Source organism: Antechinus flavipes, chromosome 3 (assembly GCF_016432865.1).
Source record: "Antechinus flavipes isolate AdamAnt ecotype Samford, QLD, Australia chromosome 3, AdamAnt_v2, whole genome shotgun sequence".
Lineage (NCBI taxonomy): Eukaryota > Metazoa > Chordata > Mammalia > Dasyuromorphia > Dasyuridae > Antechinus > Antechinus flavipes.
The window spans coordinates 317,688,358-317,709,433 of record NC_067400.1 but is presented as its reverse complement, the minus strand read 5'-3'; the positions used below and the strand labels follow the sequence as shown (position 1 = coordinate 317,709,433).

At 35.2% G+C, this 21,076-nt stretch overlaps 1 protein-coding gene across 1 annotated transcript in view; it reads right to left on the bottom strand.

Moving 5' to 3' along the window:
* The window catches only part of PARP14 (poly(ADP-ribose) polymerase family member 14), a 73,387-nt gene extending 54,769 nt beyond the window's left edge, over positions 1–18,618 (bottom strand). Inside the window, exons 1-4 of the mRNA XM_051985403.1 lie at positions 17,358–18,618; positions 4,259–4,389; positions 2,201–2,234; positions 1,356–1,604 (exon numbers count right to left, since the gene is read on the bottom strand). Of these exons, the coding sequence (XP_051841363.1) occupies positions 1,356–1,604; positions 2,201–2,234; positions 4,259–4,389; positions 17,358–17,547 (604 nt within the window). The 5' untranslated portion in view covers positions 17,548–18,618. The remainder of the gene's footprint in view (positions 1–1,355; positions 1,605–2,200; positions 2,235–4,258; positions 4,390–17,357) is intronic.
* Positions 18,619–21,076: the final 2,458 nt, after the last annotated feature.

Here is a 21,076-nt window from a genome sequence, read left to right as displayed (position 1 = left end):
GTCCCAGCATTCTATCCACTGGGCCACCTAGCTGCCCCTAACTATTTGTACTAGAGTCCTCCAATTTAGAGAGACCATGAATTTACTTCTGATTTTTCTGCCTTCACTAGTTTAAAATGCCTGGATCCTCAGATTCTGGGCTCTAGAGTCATTTTCCCTATAAAGTTTTTTATGCTTCTAAAAGTGTTTTTCCCCTTCATCTTCACTGTACTTTACATGGACCTGTTCTTTGCACTTACATTGTGATTAAGTAAATAGAATGTTTGAGCTGCAATCGAAAGCTAAATTCAAATCTTTCCTCTAACACTAGGTGTTTGATTCCAGGTAATTTATGTCAACCTCTTTTCTCATTTGTAAAATGGGAATAAAATAACTGCAGAAGGACCTTTAAAGTATGAGGTTCAAATGAGGTAATATAAATAAAGTGCTTTTAAAAATCTTCATATATTCTATAAATATCAGCTGCTATCATTTCACAATACACATATAGTTCATAATGGTAAAGTCCCGTTTCCTATTAAAACATGGGGCAGCTAGGTGGCGCAATGGATAGAGCACTATCTCTGAAGTCAGGAGGACCTGAGTTCAAACCTGATCTCAGACACCTAACACTTCTAGTTGTGTGACCCTGGGCAAGTCATTTAGTCCCAATTGTCCCTGCCAAAAACAAACAAACAAACAAAATATAAGCATAACTTTGGAGTAAAAAGTCAGCTTCCTACAAAGTTGATAAATTCAAAATATTAAGATATCTTAATAGTTTTATTGGTTAAATTCAATTTTTAAAATTGTATTTCTATTTTTTTCAATTAACAGACATTTATTTTTCTCTTCCTTCTCTTCCTCATTATAAAAGGAAAATAAGATCCTTGTAAAAGTAAAAGCAAAACAAATTCCCATAACAATCAAGATGACAATCAAGAAGTACAGAAAGAAATATAATCTAGTTCCCTCAACCTACTTCTTTTATAAAGATCTAGTAAATATACCAGACTAAAGCCTAATAAATTGGGAGTTGGAACAGACCTTGAAGACCATGAAGTTCAACCCCAACATTTTATAGATGAGGAAATTAAGTCTCAAAGACAACAAGTGATATGCCCAGGGTCACATAGTTGGAATCTAAAGTAAGATTTTTATTGAGATTTCCTGAGTCCAAATCCAGCATTCTATCCACTATTACTACCTACCTGTCTAAGTCTTCCAAGTCTTCTCTTATTGACAGATAGAAAGTCTACTGCAAATAGCCAGAAAGGGCATTTCAAGGACAGCCCATTTTTCTGCTAATCACAATTTTCAGACATTTTTCAGACTATTTGCTGATGAATATTTTCTATTTTTTTATTCAATCTTACCTATGTGTTTCAGAAAGGTAAACACAGCAGCTTCTACTTCTGGAATGACTTCTACTTCAAAATCTCCTTCAGTTTTTGATAGACCACTAATGTTCTCCACCAACAAAACTAGGAAATATTCATCCTCCTGATCTTGGAGATTTTTAAGTGCAACCAAAGAAGGAAAATTTTCAGAGCCTTTGGAGGTGTCCTCTGTCTCATCCAATGTTCTGTACAGTGAAAGCTTTGTGTATTGGTCTTCTGATACACCTAGTTTTAAAGACATAAAAATATCCCTAATGGGAATCACAAACAATCTTGCCAGAAACAAAAGGTTATATTCTTCATGTTACTTTCTAATATCGGGAGTAAATCAGCTAAAAACAGATATTCTCTGAAACTAAAAACAGCAATGAGCTTGCTCAGAAACTTTAAGTTAAATTTTCAATTTCCAGTTAATGGAGTTTTGTCTTATGGCAACTAGGAGAAGAAATTGAGATAAAAAAAAAACTAGACTAACATTTGGATATCTCCTTGGGCCATAGCTAATTGCTAAAAACAAAAACAAAAACAAAATAAAACAAAGGCCAAAACAAAACAAAAGAAAAAAACCCCAACAGAACTTCTCAAGGAAAGAAAGAGAATAATTGGGAGAAAGGATGGTTTAATATGGAATAATCAATTAGAAATTATATTGACATGAACACGTTTAGATTCTTTTGCTGGTTCTTACCCATTTATGTTTTGCCATCCTAAGTCATTTATATACAAGACTACTGAAAATCAGTAAAGATAAGCTAAAATTTAATGAGGAAAAAAATTTATTTGTTGTATGTACAGCAGACTCATTCAAGCTGAAATGTTACCTTGTTCTTGCACTCTGTCTTTGATTGTAGATTCCTAAAGGCCAAAAACAAACAAACAAACAAAAACAATAAAAAAATTATCATATATTAAGGAAAATTCCTTTTACACTGAAAAATACATCTGGGATCAGCCTAGAGTACCAGCAAGAAATAAATATATTCAATGCTGTAGTTATTTGAAATCGATAAATTTATAATGTGAGACAAAAATTCAGTGTTTTGTCATATCTAATTTTTTTATAATTGTGTTTAAGTCCTTTTTTGTTAGATTTATCTGTATCTAAGAGGACTAAGTTGACATTGTCTAACATTATAATTTTACTTTCCATTTTTCTTTATAATTCATTTAACTTTCTTTTAGTATTTAGATTTTATGACAGTTAGTAAAATGTTTTTAATGTTGGTACTAATTTTCTTTAGTACCTTTCAGCAAAAGTTTGTAATCTATTTTAATTAGATCTATTTTTGCTGTTGCTTTGTCAAGATAATCATCTTACTATCTCTTAATTTTTTCCTAACGTCAGTTAAACTGTGATAGATTCCATTTCAACCTCTTATTTTAAATCTGTGTGTACCTTTCTGTTTCAATTGTGCTTTTTATAAACCACTTATTGTTGAATTCTGGTTTCCAATCAATTTTGTTGTCCTCTTTTATTTGACAGGTTAGTTTATTCTATTCACATTCACAATTAGAATTATTGTGTATTTCTTCTTTATTCTCTGATACTTTTTCTTCTCCATTTCCCGCCTGTTTTTAAAGAGTTTTTATTTCTGATTAATCCTTTTCTCAACCTACTCTTATTCTTATTCCTTTTCTTCTCTTTCACCTAACTTCTTTCCCTCTTATTTGCCTATTGGGTAGAATGTATTTCTGTACTGAATTGTTTGTGTATGTGTGTATTCTTCCCTCCTTAAACCAGTTCTGATCAGAATGAAGTTCATTACACCCTTCTGATTAGGTAGACTCTTACTTTTGGTTTGGTCGTTTCAATCATATCTGTTTGGGATTTTTTTTAGCAAAGATATTGGCAGGGCTTGCCATTTCCTTCTCCAAATAATTTTATAGATAAGGAACTGAGGTAAACAGAATTAATGACTCGTCTGGGGTCATACAGATAAATAGTGTCTGAGGCCAGGTTTGAACTCAGGAAGATGAGCTTCTTGACTCCAAACCTAGTCTCTATCTACTCTGCCACCCAACTGCTCTTTGACTCCTACTTTCATACTCCATTTATGTTAGGCTTTAGTCTGGTGTATTTACTAGATCTTTATAAAAGAGGTAGGTGGAGGGAACGAGGTTGTATTTCCTTCTATACTCAGTCATCTTGGCTGTCATGGGAATTTGTTTTACTTTCACTTTTACAAAGATTTTGTTTTCCTTTTATAATGAAGAAGAGAAGGAAGAGAAAAATAATTTTTTGTCAACTGAAAAAATAGAAATACAATTTTAAAAATTGAATTCAACGGAATTTCCAATAGACAGTGTTCCATATATGTTCTAGGTTTGAAATTTATAAAATTCATCACTTTTTTTTCCCTTCTTCCAACTATATTTATTCAACCCTGAGGCTCCTTCAGTTCAAAAAGCATTTATTAGACATTTCTTTTGTGTGAAGCAATGCTCTAGATCATTGGCATAATGTTCCTACCCTTAAATATATTCTACTGGGAGGATAAAGGAGAAGTAAAGAAATAAAAAATGCATACAAAACAATACAAAATGATTACAAGAGATAAGGACAATTAATATTTAGGCGGAAAAGAGTGGGAATCAGATCATAGTCTGGTCTATGAAGTAACCCCTGACCTAAGCACTGAAGGAAGATAAAGACTAGGAGACTGAGGACCAAGGAATGTGCTATTCTTAGTTTTCAATTCCCTCTAAAAAGTTTCTTTTACCCTTGTAAGCACTTGCTTTTTTCAATATGGGCAAGAATACGTACTTCTCTCTTTCATACATTTTTCCTGCTTCCAAAGAGCATTTTTCTCCTGAACTCCACCCTGAATATAAGAAAAAACACCCAGTTTCCTTTTTGATCATATATAAAGTATATTTACTTCTCTTGAGATTTTTTCTTCATTGCCTTCATCCTCATCCTTTGCTGTAGGCAATCTGACAGTGAGCTTCAGCTTTTCTTCTCCTGGCAATTCTAACTCATGATTTTCTCTCTCCAAAACTCGTTGCCTTGCTGAAAAACATGGGAAAAACCAAGATCATGATGTGGTAATATTCTTTTTCTAAATAGGATTTTATGACATATAAAGCAACAGTCATCAAAACCATTTGATACTGGCTAAGAAACAGAGCAGTTGATCAGTGAAACAGATTAGATACACATGACACAACAATCAATAACTATAGTAATCTAGTATTTGATAAACCCCCAAACTTTAGCTTCTGGGATAAGAACTCACCATTTCACAAAGATTGCCAGGGAAAATAGAAAATAATATGTCACAAATTCAGAATAAATCTATATCTCACACCCATACCAAAATAAAGTCAAAATGATTTACATTACATTTACATTTATACCCATGATTTGGGTGTAAAGAGGGGTACTATAATTAAATTAGGAAAGGAAGGGATAATTTACTTATCAAATCTTTGGAGAAGTGGGGAATTTATGACCAAAGAAGAACTAAAAAACATTATAAAATACAAAATGGACAACTTTGATAACATTAAATTAAAAAGAGGTTGCACAAACAAAATCAACACAAATAAGATTAAAAGGGAAATACAAACTGGGAAAAACTTTTTACAGCCAATGTTTCTGATAAAAATCTCATTTCTAAAATATATAAAGAACAGTGTCAAATTTATAAAAATACAAGTCATTCCTTAATTGATAAATGGTCAAAGAATATGAACAGACAATTTTCAGATGATGAAATTAAAGCCATCTACAGTCATATGAAAAAATGCTCTAAATCACTATTGATTAGAAAAATACAAATTAAAATAACTCTGAGGTTTCAGATTGGCTAAGATGACAGAAAAAGATAATGACAAGTGTTGGAAGGGATGTGAGAAAACTGGGAGTTGTGAAATGATCCAGTCATTCTGGAGAGCAATTTGGAACTTTGCTGAAAGGGCTATCTAACCATGTATACCTTTTGACCTATCAGTGCCATTACTGGGTCTGAATCACAAGAAAATCATAAAGGAGAGAAAAGTACCCACATGTGAAAAAATGTTTGTAGCAATTCCTTTTGTGGTAGCAAAGAATTGGAAAATGAGTAGATGCTTATCAATTGGGTAATGGCTGAATAAAGTTGTGGTATATGATGGTAATGGATTATTGTTATTCTATGAAAAATGATGTACAAGATGATTTTAGAAAGGCCTGGAAAGATTTACATGAACTGATGCTGAGTGAAACCAGCAGAACTAGCAATTCGTTGTACACAATAACAGCAAAATTGTATAATGATCAACTATGAAAGACTTGGTTCTTTTCAGTGTTTCAGTGATCCAAGGCAATCCCAATAAACTTTGGATTAAAAAACATCATTAGTATCCAGAAAGAGAATTGTGGAGATTGAATGTTGTGTTCATTTATTTTTTTCTATTTTTTCTCTCTCATGGTTTTTCCCTTTTTTTATGATTTTTTTCTCCCAACATGATTCATAAAAAATCTGTATTTAAAAAAATATACATGTATAACCAGAAAAATAAAATGATCAAATTTTTTAAATGGTATTTTATTTTTCCAAATATATGCAAAGGTAGTTTTCAATATTCATCTTCTCAAAATCTTGTGTTCCAAATTTTTCTCCCTTCCCGCAAGCAACCCAATATAGGTTAAACACATGCAATTCTTCTAAACATATTTCCATGTTCATAATGAAACACAAGAAAAATCAGATCAAAAGGGAAAAAATAAGAGAAAAAAAATCAAACAAATAAACAACAACAACAAAGGTAAAAATACCATACTTTGATCCACATTCAGTCTTCTCTCCCTGCATGTGGATGGCATTTTCCATCACAAGTTTATTGGAATTGCCTTGTATCACCTCATTGTTGAAAAGAGCCAAGTCCATTATGTGGTAATCTTTAAAAAGTAAAAAGGTTATATTGTTTTTAAGCCCTATTTTTTCTTGATATCTTTTTCTTCTCCATCAGTTATATCTCCAATCCTTCCTCCTCCCTTATCCAGTGAAATGTGCTTTATTACAATGAATAAAAAATAAAGAGGAGGGAATAGTTGACAAAATCATGTCATATGCAATATTCTATACTCATTGTCCTCTACAAAGAAAGGGAAAAGGTGTGTTTTCTCAATTCTTCTCCAACCAACTAAAAGATCTATACTTTTTAAACTCAAAAATTTTACAACTAGCCATATATTTTAATAGTTATCACAATGATAGCTGACATAGATGTAGCACTTACTATATGGCAGACTCTGTGCTAAGCACTTTACAATTATTATTTCATTTGATCCTCATAACAACCCTAGAAGCTAGGTGCTATTGTCATCCCCATTTTACAAATGAGGAAACAGAGACAAGAAATGTTTATGTGATTAGCAAAAGTCACATAATTTAATAAGCATTCTCAGGTTCTTCTGACTCTCAACATAGCATTCTGAGCATGTCACTGTTAAAAAAGAAAATCTCCATATATACCAAAATATTTAGACTTTATTTGGTAGTAAAGAACTGAAAATAAAGTAGATGCCCATTGAGGAATGGTTAAACAAATTGTAGTATATGAATTAATGGATTTTTATGCTATAAGAAGTGACAAATGTTTAGAGTAAAGAGAAGCATGAAAAGACATGTGAACAGAGACAAAGTGAAATAAGCAAAACCAAGAAAAACATATACACAGTGACTACAACAATGTAGTGGAACCACCATAAAAAATTGCAAATGAATATAGCAAACAGAAGGAATCAGACAAGCAAACAGATTTGAAAGTTACATGTAAAATTTATAAATTATATCTTATATAATTTATATTTTTATATATTTACATATTTATAAAATTATTATTAAAAAGAAAGAGTAGCTCTACATATTAGCGTTTCAAAGTTTCATGTGACAGAGAACAAGCTGGGCCCCAAAGAAAAGACATGAGAAGACAATTCGTATCTATTCCTTTACAATGGTGATGGTGGAGATGAAGGTGTGGACCACTGCATATACTGTCAAATTTTTAGACATGCTGATCAATTTTGCTAACATTTTCTTTTATTCCTCTTGTTATTTTTTCCCTCTAAAAAGGTCTTTGTTATATAGACAGCTTTCTGAGAGGGAGCTAGATAAAAGGGAAAATAAAAGCAATGTAAAAACAAAAGAACAAGAAGCATTTTTTGCACTTAATCATATCTTATTTTTTCCCAATTACATGCCAAGACCGTCTTTAACATTTATTTCTGTAAGATTTTGAGTTCCAAATTTTTCTTCCTCTCTCTCTTCCCCTTAGCCTCACCAAAGCAGCAAGGAATCTGATATAGATTAAACATGTATTATTATGTTAAACATTTCCATATTAGTCATATTGTGAAAGAAAAATCAGAAGAAATGGGAAAAACCATGAGAAAAAAAAAGCAACAAAAAATGTATGCTTTGATCTGCATTCAGACTCCATAGTTTTTATTCTGATGTGAATAATATTTTCTACCATGGGTGTCTTTTAGAATTGTTTGAGATCATGCATTAGACAACATGAACCTAGATGGAGACAGAAGTGTTTGAAGGGACAAGAGTTTGGGATCCTATTTTATAGAGTTTTGTGCAGGAACAAACTTATCAGTTCCACAATGGAGTTAGTTCATTAACATATCCAGATCATCTCAAAATTGTCAGTAAAATTCTAAATGCCATCCCAAAATTATTAGTAACATTTGGTATTCTCCTGATCTTACCAGGGATGTCTGGAACTTTTCTGAGATCTACATATTATAGGACCAAAAGGCCCTGACAACGAAGCATAGGTGGCTACTCCTGATTCAGCACACATTATTAGGATGTGGTTTTTTTTTTTTTTACTAATATGACACAATTTGCAAATTGTGCTTCTTAAATCTTTAGGAAGGTTTATACATGACTTCTAGGTCCCCCTTTGTCAATGTTACTTCCTGTTAGTCTACTTTATACTGACTTCTCATAAATCTACTTATTATACTGACTAGAAGTGGTGGTAGTGATCAGGGGGAATCACAAGAAGATATAAATTTAACACACTCAACAAAAAGATAAAATTGGTAATTTCATAACCTAAAAATAAAAAGTTTCTTTACCCAAGCACTTTCTCTCTCATTTTCAGTTTCTCCCTATCTGTTGGCTTGTTTTCTTCTGCCAATAAATATGCTTTGTTTTGCTCTGTCCTAAAACAAACAAAAAAACTTTCACATTGATTTTGTTATCCATTCAAATGAGAATCTTCTCATTCTCCTTTTAACTATCAAACTTTTAACATGAGTAGGCTATGTTCCTCACTTCCATTTCTTTGCACACTCATTTTTCAATGTGGCTTCCTACTGTACTGAAGTTGTTCTCCCTGGGGTTGCCATAACTTCTTTTTTAAAATATTATTTTTTTCCAATTACATACAAAGATAGTTCTCAGCTTTCAATTTTTAAATAAAATTTTGAGTTCTCAATTTTTCTCCTTCCCTTCCTCCTTTCCCACCTTCCCAAGACATCAAGCAATTTGATACAAGTAATGCAAGTGCAATCATATTAAACATTATTCCAGTTAGTAATATTGTGAAAGAAGAAATTGAACAAAAGGGAAAAATGAAGAAAATATAAAAACAAAAAAATGTTATAGTATGCTTCAATCTGCATTCAGACTCCATAGTTCTTTCTGAGGATGTGAGCTTTAAGAATTGTGTTGGACCATTGTATTGCTGAAAAGATTTAAGTCTGTAATAATTCACCACATTATTGTATTGTTATTACCACGTACAATATATAAACATAGAGTTAGGAGTATATGAAATAAAAGGCCTTGAATGCTGATATAAGTCATTTTTATTTTATCCCATAAACAAGAGAAAACCCAATCTCTGATCCCCTTATCCCAGGGTTGTCTCTAGGATCTGCTTCGATCTAAGCCTTAAGGATAGCAAGAATGGAGAAAGGGGAAGAAATATGTCATCACATAACACATTCTGACTCCCTATTTACCTTTCACCTTTATTTACTAATTAACATTTTTATTCCTTCAACATCTGACTTTTTTTGGTGTTATCTTTTCAGGAAAGTCCTTCCATCAGACACTCCCCTTCTCTCTAGCTAGGAGTAAAATCCCTTACGCCCAGTCTCTTAACTTGGACTCTGGACCATTTTTTTTTTCCTTTTCAGTCCTGACCTGAGATTTCATTGGTGAAGGATGTTTCTTCTCAAAGACATTCCCACTTCAAAAACAAATCAACACTTGTTTAGAGTGACTTAGAAAGGAACCCAGTGGAACTGAGAGATTAAGGCCCAGGACCACTGGCAGAATGTGTCAGAGGTATTCTCTCTAGCCGGATTCTCTCTAGCCATTTGTTCCTTGAACACTTTTGATCTTATTTTTGCTTTGTATTATAGTCATTTTCAGCAAGTGAGTGAGTCCATTAGAAAGATCTATAGTTAATATTATTGCTGAATGATTTCAATTACCTATTTCCTAGACTATCACTCTAGCCTTAAAAAGTTTTTGTGATTCCCACAGATCAAAACATAGGGAGTGTTTCCAGCTTCACCCCCACTCAAGAGTAAATGTTGGAGCAGGTGTAGAAATCCCCCTCCAGATGGAGGGAGGGAAAGGAAAAGTTGGAACAAAAGTAAGTGCAAGGGATAATGTTGTAAAAAATTTCCAGACATATGTTCCGTCAAAAAAAGTTATCAAAAAAATAAAATAAAGCTACCGGGTTGTCAAAAAAGTAATAAGAAAAAAAAATCCCCCTCCAGCGTCTACTGATCATCTATGTGTTGATACCATGCCTGAACAGTGCTTGCAATTGTCCAACCAAATGACAATCTTTTTTCTAAAGGGTAGGACTGACTTTAAGGTCTTTAAGGATATTAAGTTAATAGATTTTGAATTAAAGGTCGTCATGTAACCTAAATATTGAATACATCACAAACAATTGATTTTTAAAAAGAAAGAGAAAGGAGCCTAGTGGTCACTAGTCCATCCCCTTTATTTGATAGCTAAGACTGTGCTGTAGAGTGTGTAAGTAATTTGCCCAATGTCACAATGTTTGTAAGGAGAAGTACAGAATCTAATCGAGGGCTCTTGACTCCAATTAGAGTTGGGTTCTAATCTTGGCTCTGCCACTTAATGTATGTTGACAAATCACTTTCCTATATAACACTATATTTTCTGTTTCAAATGCATCTCTCTATTCTATGACTAGTATGACTTTGCATTGGCTGTGGTCCTCGAATAGAATGTTTTTCCTCCTCACCTCCACCTCTTGGCTCCCTTCTAGACTCTGCCCAGATGCTACTTTGTATAAAAGGCCTTTTCTGTCCACTCTCCATCCTCTTCTTCCCTTCTTTTGTTCTTTCCATATGAGATTACCTCCTATAAACTCTAAATACATAGCTGTGGTGGGCAGTGACCATGCTTTTGCCTTTCTTTGTTTACCCTGAATTTACCACAGTGCTTAGAGATAGCAAGAACTTAACAAATACTTGATGTCTGCCTTTTTCTCTTCTGGCCTCAATTTCTCTACATGTCAAATGGAAGAAGTTAGGTTAGATGTCTCTAAGGGGTTCTCTTCATTAGTGACATCTGAGAAATTCATTTCTCTTTATCCACCCATTACCTCATTTTGGCATGGACTCCATCCCCTTTCCTGTACTACCCTTCCTCACTTACTTTCCTCATGGTAAAAGAAGAGAAGGATCTCAGAGCAGCCCATCTGTGCTGTAAGCATGCACTCTCCCTCTCCTGATCTCCGGGGACTCTGGAAGTAACACTGCAACTTCTTAAGCAATTTCTTGGGGGGGGGATTGGGACCCCAGGTACCGTCTAGGACCAGAGGGAAATCATCTGATATCTCCATCTTCCTCTCTAACCCTGAACCTAATCTCTGGCTTTAAAAGCTTTCTCTTTCGTTTCCCCACAAAAGTCCCTCCCTAGCTCTTCAATTTTCACCCTGTGACTATAAATAGCTTTCCTTTGACTAAGTCATCAGGAAGCATTCCACATTCCCTTGGTCAGCTTCCAACTTTCAGAAATTGTACTTTGAAATCCCTTCAATGCAAAACAGCAAACTGGAACTACCCTTACATACAACATATGGTGTGAGCTGAATTCAGTTTCCTTTGCCCCTAAAGATCTCTCTCTGGCCAGCTTTTTAAAAATTGCTTTCTCCTCTGTAACCCAAAAATCAACCCATTAAAAAAGAATGAAAAATTCTTGAGCATAAAAAAGGCAATTCAGCAAAATCAACCAACATATTAGTCAAGTCATAGTCCTCTCATGTCTCTCAATATGATCCTCTCTCTTCCTTCCCTTAAAAATGCTCTTTCTTGATCCAACTTCTAAAAGGCTTTAGCACAGTACCTGGCACATAGGAAATGCTTAATAAAGGCTCTTTGATTGGCAGAAAACTTAACATCTGGTTACACTGCTTCCTTTTTCTCTCCTTTTTCTTCCTCTTTTTTTCTTTCCTCTTATCTTTTCCCTCCACTCAGTTCCTTTTTTTCCTTTCTTCTTTTCTTCTTCTCTTCCTTCTTTCAAAACTATAGGTCCAGAAAATTGTTAGAACTCAGCTGACTCTAATCATGTTTCACTTAAGTCTCCTGTTTCAGTTTCCTTTTTCTACAAAATGACAAGTTGGAATTTCAGTAACTTCCATGATTCCTACTGTAAGGTTTCCTGACCTCAAGTTTCTCAGGAAGGGTTACAGCCAGTAATTTATGGTTCAAATTTTTGCTACCTTAGGAAAAGAAATCTACAAAATAAAGTTTTCCTATTTTTATATTCTGTTGTCTTGTTCTTCCTGAAAAATTCCACTTTTTCCCTAGCTGTACCTGATCTAAAACTATATTATAAAGCAGCAGTCACCAAAACCATTTGGTATTAGCTAAGAAACAGACTAGTTGATCAGTAGAATAGGTTAGGTTCACAAGACAGAATAGTCAACTATAGCAATCTAGTTTTTGACAAACCCAAAGATCCTGACTTTTGAGATAAGAATTCATTATTTGATAAAAACTGCTGGGATAATTGGAAATTAGTATGGCAGAAATTAGGCATGGACCCACTTAACACCGTATACCAAGATAAGGTCCAAATGGGTCCATGATCTAGGCATAAAGAACGAGATTATAAATAAATGAGAAGAACATAGGATAGTTTATCTCTCAGACTTGTGGAGAAGAAAGAAATTTGTGACCAAAGATGAACTAGAGACCATTACTGATCACAAAATAGAAAATTTTGATTATATCAAATTAAAAAGCCTTTGTACAAACAAAACTAATGCAAACAAGATTAGAAGGAAAGCAAAAAACTGGGAAAACATCTTCACAGTTAAAGGTTCTGATAAAGGCCTCATTTCCAAAATATATAGAGAATTGACTCAAATTTATAAGAAATCAAGACATTCTCCAATTGATAAATGGTCAAAGAATACGAACAGACAATTTTCAGATGATGAAATTGAAATTATTACCATTCATATGAAAGAGTGTTCCAAATCACTATTGATCAGAGAAATGCAAATTAAGACAACTCTGAGATACCACTACCCACCTGTCAGATTGGCTAAGATGACAGGAAAAAATAATGATAAATGTTGGAGGGGATGGGGGAAAACTGGGACACTGATGCGTTGTTGGTGGAGTTGTGAACGAATCCAACCATTCTGGAGAGCAATTTGGAATTATGTCCCCAAATTTATCAAACTGTGCATGCCCTTTGATCCAGCAGTGTTTCTATTGGGCTTATATCCCAAAGAAATACTAAAGAAGGGAAAGGGACCTGTATGTGCCAAAATGTTTGTGGCAACCCTGTTTGTAGTGGCTAGAAACTGGAAATTGAATGGATGCCCATCAATTGGAGAATGGCTGGGTAAATTGTGGTATATGAATGTTATGTAAGAAATGACCAGCAAGATGATTTCAGAGAGGTTTGGAGAGACTTACATGAACTGATGCTAAGTGAAATGAGCAGAACCAGGAGATCGTTATATACTTCAACACCACCAACAACAAGAAGATGTATTCTGATGGAAGTGGATTTCTTTGACAAAGAGACCTAACTCAGTTTCAATTGATCAATGATGGACAGAAGCAGCTATACCCAAAGAAAGGACACTGGGAAATGAATGTAAACTATTTGCATTTTTGTTTTTCTTCCCGGGTTATTTTTACCTTCTGAATTCAATTCTCCCTGTGCAACAAGAGAACTGTTCAGTTCATACATATATTGTATCTAGGATATACTGCAACATATTTAATATATATAGGACAGCTTGCCATCTAGGGGAGGGGGTGGAGGGAGGGAGGGGAAAAATCGGAACAGAAGTGAATGCAAGGGATAATGTTGTAAAAAATTACCCTGGCATGGATTCTGTCAATAAAAAGTTATTATAAAATTAAAAAAGAAAAGAAAAATTCCACCTTTTCTCTGAATTATAGTGGGATTTATTATCACCTAAACCAAGAATAGATGGATAAAGGGGAAGCAAGAAGCCAAGTGCTTTTGGAAGCTAAGTCTGGGACTAGTAGCAGCTATCCCTTGGGAGGTAAAGTTGTTAAAGATAAAAATTCTGGTTAGGAAGTCAGAGTTCTATTGTGATTATAGATCTTCCTGGTTTATAAAATAGGCTTTCTGTCACACACATCCTTTTGCAAAGAGGATGTTTCCACCTAAGTCCAAGGAAGAAGGTGCTATTGGAGGAGGTGAGGAGGGAAAGAGAATTCTAGTGGACCAGAAAGAAAGTTTCTGGATGTAATGACTAAAGGGGACTATAAAAGAGGCTGTTGACTACCAAAACAAACAACAACCAAAAAAACTCATTGAGTGCCTGGGTAGAACTTTGAAATGTTTAATCTGTTCTTTATTGCTTATTACTACTTATTGTTGATACTCTAAATACCTAAATTTTTGTTTAATACTACTAGAATTAAAGAGATGGTAAGGCAGACAGGTTGCTGGACATCAGAAAGACCTAAGTTTAAAACCTTCATCACATTCGGCATAATCCTCTGCAAAAATGTCTCATTTGTAAAATGAGAATAATAAAAGCCCCATCTCACTTTTAGTGTCACATCTTTATTTGATCTTAAGTTAATTTGCTTATTTAATATTTTAAAGATTTTTTTTATTTCTTTTATGTTCTCAGTTTTGTTAGCATATTACCATGTGAAGTAGGCCCTGGTTATTCTTTTTATTTCTGATTTTTGTTGTGAGAATCAAAAGACATAGAACAGCTCTTTGAGAAACTTAAAAGGGGTTCTTTATGAAGGTTAGATTTAGTGACTGTGATGACTTTGGACTGCAAGAGGGGTGCTGTAGACTACTATCTTAGAAGAAAAAGGATTTGTGCAGGCACTCTTGCCCTCAGCACCTACTCTTTCTCTCATTCTCTCTTAAAGAAAGTTGTTTTGTTTCCTTTTGTTTGTGTATTACGGTCATTTCCAGATGTCTTACACACACACACACACACACACAGTGTTGAAATGTCCTACATAACCAACACAATCCATTAAGCAAATCATCCATCTGAAAAGGCTTTCCACGCTCTCCTTTATTCCCCCCCTACCTTCCACCAACAGGAGGAAGGAGTGATTTATTCTGTATTCTTCTGTACCAAGATTGCCGATGACAATTATTCAGAGTGCATGTTTCTAGTAGTATTCTTTTCATTGCTATTTGTGATAGAACCAGTATCTATAAAGTTCTCCCTTCCCTACCATGTAAGTTAGGCAGTTTGTTTTTTTTCTCCACAAAGGAAATTATGTTCAAGATTTGATTGCTCCAAGACTAGGCTGCTTCTTTTACAAAAAGGACAGAAAACTATGCCCAAGATTTGATTGGCCCAAAGGGGCTGAGACTGAAGACACTTAGCTGTTGTGGCAGCTTCCTGATAGCCTCAGGCCATGTTGATGATGTCTCAGTTTCTGTTTACCTCAGGGCATAGCAAGGCTTGCCCACATACATTAGAGCCCTTCAGACCAGACTGATGTCCCAAAACCCAATGACACTTCCTGGAATAATTAAGGCATTTCATATAGAAATGAGGGGGTTTGATCTATCAGAGGGAAGTGTGATGTCCCTGTTGAATACCCTTATTATGTCTTGGCTACACAAACCTCCTTCTGTTAACAGTTGAATGACATTGTGTATCTTTTTAAATTCCTGTATCACACTGGAATCACCAGAGGATCAGCTCTGAATCAAATTCAGCCAATGACAGGAATACAACATCATTGACCCTGATACCAGGGTTAAAGTTAAAGGAGAATGCAAATACAAATGGGAGTAAGGTCAGATACTGCTGACACATTCTGGCCAGTGCCCTTGTGATAGTGCATGGATGGTCTTCTCAGTGGAACAGAAAGAAGGCCTCATTTGTAAAAGAGTGATGAGCTTGGGGGACAGCGTGAGAGGTTGACAGAGCAAGAAAGAACCAGGTCTACTATTCCACATTATTCCAAAGTTATTGTTAACCATCATGGAATATCTAAATTGTCGGCATAAGAAAGATTCAAGTAAACTGGCTCAGAACGCTTAGTGACTAGAGAAAGAACTCTTATTCTTCCAGAGAAGTTCAATGAAAGGAGGAAATTGGCAGTCAGAATTACTAACAGCACAAGTTATAAAGGTGAAATCCTTATGGAGGCAGGAACAAAAGACTTCAGACAGAAATACAATTACTGAGGCCCCAAAAGTCATTACATCTACATTCTATGGAAAGAAGGGGTCTTTTGAGCTCTTGGATAAGCCCCTTGGACAATCTCCATGCAAGTCATTGTGGGTCAAACAGTATCAGAGATTGAGGTAAATTAAGAAACAAGGAATTTCTCAATAGTATCATCCCTTTCATTCTCAAATCCTATCCAGAAAATGAGTTGACTGGCTCATCTGAATGGAATAAAAATCTTAACTTGTTTATGAAACTGAATAGTAAAGTTGTGTGGAAGTACTCCTTTATCATTAGATCACCATTCCATTATCCTGCTTTTTTCAGCATCCTGATATCAAATAGATAATTTCATTTACTTTAAAAGAAAGTTTATCATTCATACCTTTAGGCCAATAAAGTTCCAGAATATTTCTTAGTTTTATATTTGCCTTGTCTCCTTTTGCTAGTCGTGCATTCTGACACTATATTGCTCAGAATCTTAACTTAGGGGTAATCAAAGATGATCTATTTTCATCTGTTCTATATCATCATCATTCATATCTGCAGTTTCACTAAACCTGCACCCCAGAAAATGGCCTATATAAGGAACAAGGGATGATAAAGTAATCCTAAGAAAATACAGGGTCCAGTCCACTCAAAGTTTGGGGAATACATTGGATAGCAAGAACGCAGATGATCCAGACACAATCTTGGTCCCTCTCTCCCCTACCCACCCACCCAGCCTCTAAAGAACAGCTTCATTCCCTTTTCCATTGGAATGTTCAGTGAACTTCTTCCCAGAGAGAGTTGGTGGGTCAAAGAGTGGTATTGTTTGGAGGTTTCTGACTTTCTAAGGATAGCAGAAGGTGAAACCATACAAATCTGATGAATTTATACTGACCTGATACAAAGAAGATGGATCCTTCACCTTCCTTGGTGGTAATCTTGAGTTTCGGAATGAAGGGGGAAGAGAACCCATATCCCATATCCAAGAACTGAGCCTCCAATAATTATAAATTATGGAACCATGGACAAGCTATTTAGCTTCTGCCTCAGTTTACTGGATTATAAAATGGGAATAATAATAGCACCTATTTCCAAAGGATTTTTCAAGAATTAAATGAGATATTTGTAAGTTTAGTATAGTGCCTGGAACACAGTGGGATTTATATAAATGCAACTTATTTTCTATTATTAATCCAGTCCTGTTTTCCAGTTGCTCTACTCCTGGTTTAGGTGGAGCTTCACTTTGGTGCCCTATCCCAGTTCACTCCATCTCCTCGCTGCTGCCTTCCCTCCTACGCTGGTCTGCCCTGCGACTCCCCCAAATCCCTTCAGCCTCACCTTGTTTTTCCAGAAATTCTACCCAGAAAGTGCCTTCTTCGGGGCCGGCTTTGACCACGCACTCGCCTCCCCCGGACTTGCGCGGACTCTGGAAATATTTTTGCAGTTTCTTCTCCAGTCTAGAACAACTCTTAGACACCCGGACCAGAACACGGTACGGTGGGCTGTGGGCAGCCCAGTCAGTTGCCATGAAGGCAGATTCGGGACTCGTGAGTAGAGGAACCGGGGCTGTAAAATCAGTTTAGGAACTGATAGTTGGGGAGCAGAGAAGGCTCTGGCAAGGGAGGAGTCCTAACTCCTTCCTGGACCTTTAACCCAACTCGCCCCCTCCTCCTTCCGCCCTCCTCAGAGACAACTTGCGAACTTTCAGTTTCATTTCCCCAAAAGCTCCTTTCTTATTCCCACTTTCACAATCCATGTATTTGGCGGTTGCAGACGATCGTATTTCAGGTAAGCAAAGGGTATGTTGGCAGGAGGGGGAAAAGATTCTCCAGGACCTCACAAACATCTTCTCCAGCCTCCCTCCCATACGAACTCATCTTTTAAATAGAACCCCTTCTCTTTACATTTCGGCTAATAAGAGAGCGCTTATTTTCCGGATTTTGTTTTAGGGAAGAGGATTTACATATAAAACTGTCAAATTTCCAGAAAACTTCTCTTTTTCTAAGGAAAAAAACCAAAAAAAACAAAACAAAACAAAACAAAACAAAACAAACAAACAAACAAACAAACAGCGCGTTTTTATTAGTAGAATATCGTTCTGAATTCAGCTAGAGCTTTACAAACCCAGCCGGAACAACTTTCTGCCTCCAAACTTTATAGGTTTTCATAGGTTTATATCTAGAATAAACTTAGAAATCAACTAAGTTAACGTCCTGATATTAAAAAGGAGGGAGATGAGACTCAGAGACGTTGACTCAGGAAGATCCCACTGGGAAGGCAATAAACATTTATATGGAACTAAACCATGTACCAGGCACTGTGCTAAGTGCTTAACAAATATCTCATTTGATCCTCAAAATCCTTTTGAGGTAGGAGTTGTTATCATCCCATTTTGTAATTGAGAAAACTGAACGAAACAGAATCTAAATGTCTTGCTTAGAGTCACACAGCTAATCTGAGGCTGGATTTGAATTCAGATCTTCTGACACCAGACTCAGTGCTCTATTCCCTGCACCCACCTAGCTAGCTACCTCTGGGACTGAGGAACTGAGCTGGAATTTTCAAACCCAGGCCACTGAATTTCAGTCAGTACTATCCACCTAGCCCATTCCCACTTGTTGCCACTCCCTCTCCTGGCTTTTGACCAAGTGTCCTAGGTTTTTCCAAGTGATAAAGTCTAGGAACAAATAAAGTTCTACTTCTAAGAGTGTTTACTTCTGTTTCTTGGAGAGCTATTTGAGGAGAGAAATCTATCCATGGAGTCTCGGTTTAAAAACAAAAACAAAACAAAACAAAACAAAACAAAACAAAAACAAAGCAAAAAGAAACCCAAAGCAAATTCTTCCTTAGCTTGTGAAAAATGTCACTATTGTGAAATAGTCAGCAATCTTGTTTTGCTTTTGAGAGGCTGCTAGATGGCTGGTGGATAGAGAAAACTACTTGAAGTCAGAATGATATCTCCTCAAGTTCAAAACTAATCTCAGACACTTACAAGCTGTGTGATCCTTAACCTTATCCCCTATCTGCCTCAGTTTCCTCATTAGTAAGATGAACTGGAGGATGAAATGGCACACCATGCTAGTATTTTGCCAATAAAGCACCAAAGAGGGTCATGAAGATGTTAAACTTGACTGAAAAATAATGGATGGGATTGCAGAGGCCATCTAGTCAAAGCCTCTGCTTTACAAATGAGAAAATTAGACTTTGGAGAAGTTGGGGAAGGTTACACAGTGAGAAGATGACAAAGCCAAAGTCAAATCCTCTGACCTCAAATCTAGTCACTGTGTGACTTGTGTGACACCTTACACAAAATATTTCTTGATTTCCTCTTCTCTTCCTTCTCCCCAATTTTTAGATAGAAGAAAATAAAATATATTTTATATTTGTTCATATATCCTCTCTGCCTTTCCTCCCACTAATTGTGTTTTCAATTGAGAACCAGAAAAAAAAATCCTAGATTAGAATGAATATATTTGAAAATTCAGCCCAACCTAATTTTGCAACACAGATTTTTTTCAGTGTTTCATTGTCTCTGTTCTCTTTTCCCTTAGTTCCAGTGGTCATCTTTATAAAGTTAATGATCAAAACAACCTTATTTTTTCTTTTTAAATTCCAGTATATACTTTACTCTGAGTCTGTATTTACTCATTAAAGATTTCAAAAATTATTTTATTGATTCCTTTTTCTTGTTTTTTAAATTAACATAATAATAACACTCCCTTAGCATAGCTGGACAATGTGAGATCTGTCAAAGTCAAGAGAATTATTTGCTGCTTCTTCCTTCTGTGAGTACCTCTATGGTTAGTGACAGTGACAATCTTTAAGAAGGTACTATCTGTAAAGCTAACAACCATCTTGTTATAAAATACTTACAGGTACATTTCTATTTAAGAGATTCCATATAATTGCTTTTAATTGACTTCTGCCATTTTAATCTCACAATCATTTTTCATTATACTCTCTCTCCTTAAAAACCTGAGGGGAAACATCCTCACATCTTTCTCTAGGTAGATGAATTCCAAATTACATTATTAATCTTGACCTTCCACCTAAGATCTTGTCACATTTCCAACTGGATTGAACATTTTTAGGATTGTTCTATCAAACTCAGCACATCCATGTTAATATTCGTGGACTTTTGTGATAGATCACCATCCAGGCTATTTTAGACACTTAATAAATTCTTGTTGATTTTTTGATCTGCTGCCTCCTTATCAACTCTGAGCATTTTGGGCACCAAACCATCCATGGTCTTTGATTATTTATCCATCCTTAAGAAACCTGCCTGCTAAGTAAGACTTGATCATAAGATGACAGATTTTAAGTTATAAAGCCTATAGAAATCATTGTTTTCCATATGAAAACAGAGGTCTAAAGAAGTTAGTAAATTTGTCAAAGCTCATACTAATTACTAAGTTCTTCACTTTTATCTACTCTACTACCAATTTGCCTCAAGGCTGTCACAGAGAAAGTTCAAAAATCATAACATTAAATAAAAGAAAAGTGCAAACATCTATATATGAAATCTGAATAATGTGTTACTTTCCTGGTCATAGAGTTAACAATTAAGAAAAAAACCACATTGTAATTCATCCATATAGAGGATGTTGATCAATGATGATTGCTTCCTTTCTCTTCATTTCTAGAATCTAATGATCTACTGGAAATGGCAGTCTTTGATCTTGGTTATGAATGAAAATACATACATTTAAAAATTCTGGGCAATTTTTTTGTCCCTCATATCTATTCTTCCCAAACATATAGTGGATGAGGGAGAGACCCCTTGTAATAGAGATTCATAATCAAATAAAAAAAGATCTTGTCATGACCATGTCTCATTCTCCACTAGTAAGTGTCTAAAATCAGATTTGAAGTCATCAAGAGGATTTTTCCTCACTTCAGGACTGGTACTCTATTCATTGTACCACTGTGCTGCCCCAACAAGCAATACCTAATAGGTCCTTTTGTTAGGTTATGATTTACCCTCTGTTTGATGTAGTTCATATCACACTTGAAGAAAGCCTTGATTAAAACAATATTGCCAGCCCACTGAGGGA